A 10,635-nucleotide genomic window follows, 5' to 3' on the forward strand; every position below is an offset into this window, starting at 1 on the left:
TGGAGACCATAAAAACACAGACAGTAGTAGGACAAAATGTCTTACTATTAGTTAAATATGAATTGTTAACCATGAATATCAAATAAATCAGGTAAATATGTTATTTTTCTCTCACAGACTATAACCAAAGAGAATTCTCTTGGGTGGTAATATGGTCGGTATTTGATTGTGAGGTATTCTAGGTCGGGTGAACAAAAGAACTTGAGTTCCTGTACGTTATCACAATCACACCATGAGTAGTTAATCATGAAACTGTAACGCTCGTCTTTATGTGGAAGAGAGGAGGACCAAGGCGCAGCGTGGTGAATGTTCATGATGTTGAATTTTAATGAATTATCCAACTAAACAGAACACTGACAAAATACAAAATAACAAAACGACGTGAACAGACCTGAACTTGAGAACATAAAACATGAACGCACGAACAGGAACAAACGAACGAACGAAACGAAACAGTACCATGTGGCGAACAAACACAGACACAGCAACAATCACCCACAAACAAACAGTGAGAACAGCCTACCTTAATATGGTTCTCAATCAGAGGAAACGTAAAACACCTGCCCCTGATTGAGAACCATATCAGGCTAATACAATGAACCCAACATAGAAACACATAACATAGAATGCCCACCCAGCTCACGTCCTGACCAACTAAACAAGGCTAAACAAAGGAAATAAGGTCAGGAACGTGACAGAAACATACACCACGCCTTTCTTCTTCCCAGAAAGTTCTTTATTCCTATCTCCGCGATGTGCTGAGAACCCAGCTGGCTGTGTGGATGGGGACAGTATATCCGGAGAGAGCCATGATTCCGTGAAGCAGAGTATGCTACAGTCCCTGATGTCTCTCTGGAAGGAGATCCTCGCCCGGAGTTCGTCTACTTTATTGTCCAGAGATATACTCAGAAGCGGTGGATGGAGAGCACGCCTCCTGAGTCGGACTAGAAGTCCCCCCCGAATACCTCTTCTCCGCCGGTGGTAGAGAGCTGCCATGTCTGTCGGCGCCATCCTGTGTATGCATAGCCATCTCGAGACAACTCCGATATAAGGTATTTTTCTCAAAGTTGCCGGGATGTCACCTGCCCTACTTATATCAGTACACTCATAACAATTTAACCCTCCTGTTGTGTTTGTTTCATGTTAATTAATTCTGTGTTCCCGGTCCAAAATGACCGCCCCATTATTGCTGATTATAAATCCATAATAATACATATATTATCACCTAATGTTGTGTTAACTCTTTTTATCAACTTAAGTTCTTGTGAACATTTCAAGTTTTGAACTTCTATTTGCTATTTATGGCCTGTAGGCCTCATTGACCTGAGCTCATACAACTCGTTTTTGAGTAAAAATGTAATGTATGGATTATTTTGACTAACAAATACTCAGATGAAACATATTGTGCAACTTATCACAGACTACTTTGTGTCAGAGTTTAACAAGGACTCTCCTCCTCACCAGTGTCATGATCAAAAATATGATCAAGAGCATACAGTATATCGTTTGGTCATTGTGCTTCCACAGAATGAATTGTGAGCAAGGCCTCAACAAAGCTTTATATACCAGAGATGCTAGAAAAGTTCTATATATTATTGAAACAATGTTGCAATTGTTTGTGAGAATGCCAACAGGTGTGGTTCCCGTGGGGGAAATATTCAATTGGGGAAAGGTTCCCGTGGGGATTGCCATGGAAGCCAAGAAGGGGAGTGGGGTGTGTGTGTGCTCAAACACACACGCATGTGGGGGTCTGGGAGAGGAAGTGTGTCCATCTGATGAATGGGCATGTGCCCGGGAACACCACAGGTAGACAAAAGATAAATAAAACACCCAAAATGTAATGAAAATCATCTAAATGTATTTTGTGTGTTCAGATCCCCTGTGTGGACAAAGTCATGGAACCTTATGACAATCAGATTACATTAACTACATTTTTCAGAGAGAAAACTTGTAAATCGGTCCAATTCGACCAGAACACAGCAGGAGGGTTAAGGATTACGAAAACTTCCATTCGATCAAATAAACTTCACGTAGCAAATAAGACATCATTTTTGTTGTTGACCAAATTCCACGCTCTCATTGACCTACATACAAAAACTGTTTGCTTGGTGGGCGAAACAACACAAAAACGCCACCTGCTGGATGGAGACAGATTTTCTGCCGAGTTGGTCCTCTCTCTTCCTCCTTTTTCTCTCTGATCTCATCCACATTAAGACTTCCGGTTTTCTGATTTTGCCTTTAAAATAAAAGTCCACAGTAAAACGTGAATATGTGTATGATACGAAATCAATAATTTATTTGACATTAGAACATGTTATAAAACCCAAATGTCACTTAAATATGAACAAATATGAATCATTGTTAATGTTTGGACAATTATTTTTCATATATCATGAATAAATACAGGATATTGACACTTTTATACTATTACGTGAGATACTTTTATTTAGAATATTGTCGTTTTTGTTGTTGCTGACGAGACGCTGGTGAGAGGCAGGGAGAAGGAAAGAAGGCTCTCAAACTAGAGCTGTAAACGGCAGATTTTATCACTAAATGTCATTATTTTGTATCTAAAGAAGGGACGTAAACTTAGCACAATGTCGAAGAATACAGTGTCTAATCGATTCAGGACAGTAGACGTTGACGAATACGACGAGAACAAATTTGTTGACGAGGAGGATGGAGGTGAAAATCAGCTGGGTCCTGACGAGGCAGAAGTGGACTCGCTAATCAGACAATATCCTTTTATCTAGCTAGCAAAGCAATGCTTTTTTTGCTCATTTGGCCAGTGTATCTGCCGGTTCGTTTGCATGCATTAGTGTTGGTGCTGCTGTAATTCTGGTGCCAAGCCAAGTGCCATCATGTCTCAACTGGCGAGGTGTAGTAGGGTTGGCAGCTGGCTAGCTTGTTAGCTTGTTAGTTGTCGGACTCACTGAGGTATAATAAGAACGGTCTGAGTTTATTAGGACTACTTGATATTGCTTGATTGTTAGATGCTGAAAACTGGGATGACATTGTTGACAATGGTTCTGCCTGTTTTGGAAACGATTGAAACAATTGATGTCAAACGTTAATACTCGCCTAGATTCAATTTGCCGGTAAGTGTGAATGTGCACAAGTAAGTGAACTCGCTGTTTCGTATGATTGAGGCTACTTATCTACAAGCATTGATAAGAAGGATTATTGTGGTCAATATCAATTAAATTTCAGCTCAAGATAACCTAAGTACCCCAATGAAGAACCCCAACCCTGTTTGGTAGTCACATTCCAGGGATTGTTTTACAACTCCTCAGAAAAGGGATATAACTAGCCGTTGGTTCCTTTAGATTCCCTCATATACCCTTCAGAGTAAGTTTCACGACAATGTCATCTGAGGCTTGTGATAAACATTGAATGGGGAAGTGGAGTTCAATGCCTTATAAGTCAGTAGCAACGGGACGAATCTCTCTGCAGCACTTCCTGTGTGAGTGTTGAGAACCCGGCTCCACAAGGGGGCAAAAGGGGCCTTGCTCCCTCAGTTCAAACTTTGTATACCCTCAGATTTTTGTTTTATGTCCCTAACGTTACATAAATAAAAAGTTCAAATGATTGAGTGACAGGTTGGGGCAAAACAAATATGTATCTGTGCTGTCAAATCATGCAGAATACAACAGGTGTAGACTTTATAATGAAATGCTTACTTACGAGTCCATTCCCAACAGTGCAGATGTAACGGATGTGAAATGGCTAGCTAGTTAGCGGTGGTCCGCGCTAATAGCGTTTCAATTGGTTACGTCACTCGCTTTGAGACCTTGAGTTGAAGTAGTGGTCAAGGGCCGCGGCTTTTGTGGAGCGATGGGTAACGATGCTTCGTGGGTGTCAGTTGTTGATGTGTGCAGAGGGTCCCTGGTTCGCGCCCGTGTCGGGGCGAGGGGACGGTCTAAAGTTAAACTGTTACACAGAGTTAAAAAGTAAGACACACATTTGCTAAATAAATAGGAAATAGTAACAATAATGCTCTCAATGGTGCAGTTGTAGAACTTTTTGAGGATCTGAGTGCCCATGCCAAATCTTTTCAACCACCTGAGGGGGAATAAGCGTTGTCGTGACCTCTTCTCGACTGTGTTGGTGTGTTTGGACCACGATAGGTCCTTGTGGACACCGAGGAACTTGAAACTCTCGACCCGCGCTATTACAGCCCCGTTGATGTGAATGGGGGTGTGTTTGGCCCTCTGTTACCTGTAGTCCACGATCAGCTCCTTTGTCTTGCTGATGTTGAGGGAAAGTTGTATTTAAAAAATATATATATATATATATATATTATATATATATATATTGTAGCGACCCGCACAGACAGCTGTGTGTTATGTGTTAGGCTAGTAGGTGGTTGTGTTGTACTGACCAGTACCCAGTGTTCGCGGGGTCCGACATGCCAATCAACCTGCTATCTGCCAATCACGGGAATGCCTGGAATGTTCTGATGCCGGGCATCCTGGCGGTTGGCGGAGTGGCGTGGAGGGGGGTTGGGCAGGGGGATGGAGCATTGGAAGTTAAGACGCGTCTCTCTCCCCTGTGGGCGCGTCCACATACTTTTGTATAGTGTATATTTGTAAATATCAGCGTAATCTTTGAAACACAGGTTCTGTGTAAATAAATCCAACACTTATTTGCACCTTTACCTGCCTGCCTCCTGCTAAATCTTTGTCCTTACTACTGCTAGAAGGCCCCTATGTTACGCTGATACAGCACAGCTTAGATGGGCTACCAATTTCTTGCCAACCTGTATTTTCAAAAGCACTCGGAGTCTCTGGATTTGAACTTTTGTTTATTGTGGTATAGTGTGATATAAGCAGAGTTCAGTATAATTCCAACGCAAGAAACCCAAAATGTTTTGTCCCCTGGCCGATTTCAACTGCCCCCTTAGTCACTGCTGTGTTGGTGGGTGTTGCCAGAGATAATGGATATAATGATGAGATGCTTGTGTCTCCGCTCTAACAATGGGATTTGTTGTCCATCGAGCGGAAGGGTGGGCTGTCAAGCTCTCACCTATTCCTCTCTTTGGATTGGTGGATACATCTCGTTATTTGAATACTTATTTTTCGATGAGCAGTGTTGACGTTAACCTTCTGTAGTCAATCGAGAGTGAGATGCTGTGCTAGCGTCATGAATATGCGTAGACTGCCTTGAATTTCGTCAGGGACAACAATGATATAAAGTTCTCAAAGTTACCAGGATGTCACATGTATCACCTTTATTAGGGATGCACAATATATCGGTGAGCATATCGGAATCGGACGATATTAGCTAAAAATGACAACATCGGCATCGACCTGATGTCTAGTTTAACGCTGATGTGCAAAACTGATGTCAAAGCTGACGTGCATACCTTTATAACGTAGGTAGATGACGTAATGACGACCCAAAAAATACAGCTCTACACAGAACAAAAGCAGAAAAATATTAAGCGCACACTTCCAACAACTAAACAAGTTGAAGTCCAGCAGTCATTTAAAAGAGTAAGAATTTCAGCGAGACAACTCAAAGGCGAAATCCATTAACGGCAAGATAATGGAAGTCATTATACTGCTTGCTATGGGCGTCACGACTGACATTTGGACGAGCGACGTCAGCACCATGAGCATGCTGAGTCTGACAGCACAGTGGGTCGAAGAGGATTTCCTACTGAGGAAAGCCGTATTGCATTTTTTTATTTTTTTCACCATTATTTAACCAGGTAGGCAAGTTGAGAACAAGTTCTCATTTACAATTGCGACCTGGCCAAGATAAAGCAAAGCAGTTCGACACATACAACAACACAGAGTTACACATGGAGTAAAACAAACATACAGTCAATAATACAGTAGAAAAATAAGTCTATATACAATGTGAGCAAATGAGGTGAGATAAGGGAGGTGAAGGCAAAAAAAGGCCATGGTGGCAAGGTAAATACAATATAGCAAGTAAAACACTGGAATGGTAGATTTGCAGTGGAAGAATGTGCAAAGTAGAAAAATAAATAAAAACAGTAGGGGAAGAGGTAGTTGTTTGGGCTAAATTATAGATGGGCTATGTACAGGTGCAGTAATCTGTGAGCTGCTCTGACAGCTGGTGCTTAAAACTAGTGAGGGAGATAAGTGTTTCCAGTTTCAGAGATTTTTGTAGTTCATTCCAGTCACTGGCAGCAGAGAACTGTAAGGAGAGGCGGCCAAAGGAGGAATTGGCTTTGGGGGTGACCAGAGAGATATACCTGCTGGAGCACGTGCTACAGGTGGGTGCTACTATGGTGACCAGCGAGCTGAGATAAGGGGGACTTTACCTAGCAGGGTCTTGTATATGAGCTGGAGCCAGTGAGTTTGGCGACGAGTATGAAGCAAGGGCCAGCCAACGAGAGCGTACAGGTTGCAGTGGTGGGTAGTATATGGGGCTTTGGTGACAAAACGGATGGCACTGTGATAGACTGCATCCAATTTATTGAGAAGGGTATTGGAGGCTATTTTGTAAATGACATCGCCGAAGTCGAGGATCAAACTTTTTGCTGTGTGTGTGTGTAACCTGTATTTAACTAGGCAATTCAGTGAAGAACAAATTCTTATTTACAATGACGGCCTACCCTGCCAAACCCGGACGACGCTGGGCCAATTGTGCATGGGACTCCCATTCACGTCCGGATGTGATAAAGCCTGGATTCGAACCAGGGACTGTAGTAGCGCCTCGTGCCTTAGACCGCTGCGTCCGTGTGTGTGTGTTAACTATGTAACTGTACTAGAATGCTTAAAAGGCCGCTAAAATTGTAAATATCGGTATCGCTTTTTTTGGGGGGGGGGGGGGGGGGCAAGGAAAATATCGGGTATCGGCCAGAAATGTCACATCGGTGCATCCCTAACCCTTATATTTCTACAATTACATAATTTAGCTGACACCAGCGAGTCTTACAGGAGCAATTAGGGTTAAGTGCCTTGCTCAAGGGCACATCAACAGATCTTTCACATGTCGGCTCGGGGATTCAAAACAGCAACCTTTCGATTACTGGTCCAATGCGGTTAACCTCTAGGCTTCCTAAGCATTATAAGACTTCTGTTAGATCAAATAACCCTCACGATTAAAAATATATATATTTTTTGTTGTCTTGACCAAATTCGCCACTCTCTCATTCAAGAATCCTCACTTTCCTAATAATTAATGATCTGCTTAACGTGGACAGATTTTGGGCGGAGTAAACTCTCTCGCTTCGCCTCTTCCTCTCTGGTGTAGCCAGGGGTGTTTTCATTCAGACCAAGACCTCAGCAAACAGTTTTAAAATGCTTTGCAGCGCAAAGTGCAGAATCCGTTTACTCCAAACGGAAAATGTTTTGCAGCGAAAACGAGAGTTTCTATTGGACAAATTCATTCTGTTGGCTTCTGTTTGATTCCTTTTGGTTTCTAGTAAATACACCCCAGATTGCTTGTCTGTTCAGTAGCTACATACACTGAGTTGTCAAGTGTCTGATTGGTAGTAAACTGTGACATTCAATGTATTGATGTGATTCTATTTTATTTTCAAAGACGAGGTTAGGTTTGATTGGACAGACTGTTGTTCTAGGACGGTGTTATAATCCAGACTACCAGATATTGTCCACGTTGCCTCCTTAACCCCTCTCTGCACAGGGAACCTGATGGAGGCCTTGCAGGCAGTCCTGAAGAACCCACCAATCAACACCAAGAACCAGAACGTCAAGGTGAGTCTAGACAACTCAATGGAAAAAGACTTACAATGAGCTGATATGTGTGTGACTTCCATTTAGGCCCACATAAACATTAGGTCCACCTAATGTATTCAGTAGAGACTTAGTCATAGGAACTATGAATGTAGGCTGTATCGTAGCTTCTTTTCACCTGTTACTAAGTTGGGTTCCCTGGAGATTTCTTTGCGTACATAATAGGGGAACTTTATTGTGTTTTGTCAGGACTGTGCCGAGGGCCTTGTGTTGAAGGTGCTGAGTGCCTTTAAGAGCAGTGACGTAGAGAAGGGGGTCCAGTCTCTGGATAAGAACGGAGTGGACCTGCTCATGAAGTACATCTACAAAGGCTTTGAGACGCCATCGGATAACAGCAGTGCCGTCCTGCTGCAGTGGCATGAAAAGGTACTGCCATCGACACACCATATGTTTTACTGTTCTTGTGGGGACCAAACAATTGATTTCCATTGAAAGTCCTATTTTCCATAAAACCTAAACCTAACTTCTAAACCTAACCACTAGTCCTAACCTTAATTGTAAACCTAAACCCTAAGCCTAAAATAGCAGTGAAGTATCCCCACTTGTCTGAACGTTCCTTGCTTTACTATCCTTGTGAGGATAACAAAAAACACACACGTAAATTAGACTTGATAAAAGTACTGCCATCATACACACACACACACACACACTAATTAGACTTGATAAAAGTACTGCCATCATACACACACACACACACACTAATTAGACTTGATAAACACAGTTGCATATGATAAGGTATGTAAGTTACATGCTATCCCTTTATTTCCTTCCCCTCTGTCCCAGGCTCTATCTGCAGGTGGCCTGGGATGCATCGTTAGAGTACTAACGGCCAGGAAGACTGTCTAACTAACAGAGGAGGAGAGGAGCCATGTTCTTCACAGCGACCGTCTGGTGCACATTACAACACAAGGATGATATCCAGTAGATCACAGCGTGTCACAGAGGAGATCCCTCCTATCTGTCTCTGCTTCTTTTCAGATCTCACTTCCCTATGTCTCCGTACACAGACACACACACACTGATACAGCTGGTTCACACATTCACCCAAACACATAACACATGCCAAGTTGGAATCGTTTTTAGTATTTTTACTCCATTCCTTTCCTTCCCTAGACCCTCAAAAACACACCAACACAATGCTACAGAGCTCTCTATTCCTTTCCTTCCCTAGACCCTCAAACACACACCAACACAATGCTACAGAGCTCTCTATTCCTTTCCTTCCCTAGACCCTCAAACACACACCAACACAATGCTACAGAGCTCTCTATTCCTTTCCTTCCCTAGACCCTCAAACACACACCAACACAATGCTACAGAGCTCTCTATTCCTTTCCTTCCCTAGACCCTCAAACACACACCAACACAATGCTACAGAGCTCTCCATTTCTTTCCTTCCCTAGACCCTCAAACACACACCAACACAATGCTACAGAGCTCTCTATTCCTTTCCTTCCCTAGACCCTCAAACACACACCAACACAATGCTACAGAGCTCTTCTTAGGTATGGCTTTGTTTCTCTCAGGAAAAATCTATTTTATAACAGTCAGCTCATTTGTCTACCCTGCTACTCTTTTTTAAAATTAAAGCTCTGATAGGCCGGTGTCTTTGTTAAAAAGCTGATCAGAAAATTCCTGATGGAACAAAATCTTATAATTCCACAGAAAATCCCTAATTTGCCCTTCTGTAACCCGTGGGGGCAGAGGGAGGGAGGCTCCTGAAAAGCACAGCCACAGATGGAGCGGGGTGGATTTGCGGGTGGGGGAAGTTTTCGCCAGCAGGGGTGGTCCAGCCATCCTGCCTGCCCTAGTTAGGGATTAATACCCACGATGCATTACGGCCCCCCTTTACTACTAGCACCACTGTTATTAATCCTAGACTGTGTTCCTGTAAAAACACTACCTTAGCTAATGTAAAGGGCATGCAGTCTAAGTGGTGTCCTAGTATGGGTTTAGTGAGATCTATGCCTATTCCACAGTGTTCTCTCACTCACTGAATCATGTACAGGGAATTATCATGTCAGACTCTGTTGTAATATTGTTTAGTAAGGGATGCATTTGTAGTGCTTCCAGGACATAAGAATAGTTTCACTAAGGACTAGGGTTGCAAACTTTCAATACATTTCCTGGTTTTCCAGAAATCGTGTTTGTAGGATTCCGAAATTTATTCCCTCTTGATTCCGGGAATCGGCCAATCGGTAAAACTAGGGAATATGTTTAAAGGGTCCGGAATCTTCCAACCCTATATCTATGATTATTAGTATTTTGACTAACAGAGAATTTGCCTTGGATGTATTCCGTCTCTGTCTCTGTTGGGTCACATTCCCTCACCAGTATATTTTGTATGCCATCACTGCTAGTCAATCATGGTGTCTCTTTCTTGACGTATTTTTTTATTTAACTAGGCAAGTCAGTTAAACAAATTCTTATTTACAATGACGGTCTTCCGGGGAACAGTGGGTTAACTGCCTTGTTCAGGGGCAGAACGACAGATTTATACCTTGTCAGCTCGGGGATTCGATCCAGCAACCTTTCGGTTACTGGCCCAACGCTCTAACCGCTACCTGCCACCCCCACATTTAACCTGTGTTTGTTAAAGTATCATGGTTTTTCTATTGTGATTTGTAAATGGCACTTTGGGTCTCTTCCTGATAATTGATCAGTATTTTAAAAAGCCATCAGTGGACAAAACATTAAGAACACCTTCCTAATAATGAGTTGCACCCTCAGAACAGCCTCAATTCGTCAGGTCAGGGATTCTACAAGGTGTTGAAAGCGTTCCACAGGGATGCTGGCCAATGTTGTCTACAATGCTTCCCACAGTTGTCAAGTTGGCTGGATGTGCTTTGGGTGGTGGACCATTCTTTATACACGGGAAACTGTTGCGTGTGAACAACGCAGC

General features: G+C 42.7%; 1 protein-coding gene across 1 annotated transcript; it reads left to right on the forward strand.

Annotated features, from left to right (window-relative positions):
• The first annotated feature begins 2,482 nt into the window (after nt 1–2,482).
• Nucleotides 2,483–10,219, forward strand: arpc5b (actin related protein 2/3 complex, subunit 5B). Its single transcript, XM_039002015.1, has 4 exons — nt 2,483–2,737; nt 7,622–7,694; nt 7,923–8,099; nt 8,517–10,219. Exons 1-4 carry the CDS (start codon nt 2,598–2,600, stop codon nt 8,577–8,579), a joined length of 453 nt encoding a protein of 150 aa, XP_038857943.1. The 5' UTR covers nt 2,483–2,597; the 3' UTR covers nt 8,580–10,219.
• Nucleotides 10,220–10,635: the final 416 nt, after the last annotated feature.

The sequence above is a fragment of the Salvelinus namaycush genome, chromosome 10 (assembly GCF_016432855.1).
Source record: "Salvelinus namaycush isolate Seneca chromosome 10, SaNama_1.0, whole genome shotgun sequence".
Lineage (NCBI taxonomy): Eukaryota > Metazoa > Chordata > Actinopteri > Salmoniformes > Salmonidae > Salvelinus > Salvelinus namaycush.

Coding starts and splice junctions, on each gene's coding strand:
- arpc5b (XM_039002015.1), top strand. CDS start 2,598: ATGTCGAAGAATACAGTGTCTAATCGATTCAGGACAGTAGACGTTGAC. Junction 2,738..7,621: donor GTGGACTCGCTAATCAGACA/ATATCCTTTTAT, acceptor CCCTCTCTGCAC/AGGGAACCTGATGGAGGCCT. Junction 8,100..8,516: donor TGCTGCAGTGGCATGAAAAG/GTACTGCCATCG, acceptor CCTCTGTCCCAG/GCTCTATCTGCAGGTGGCCT.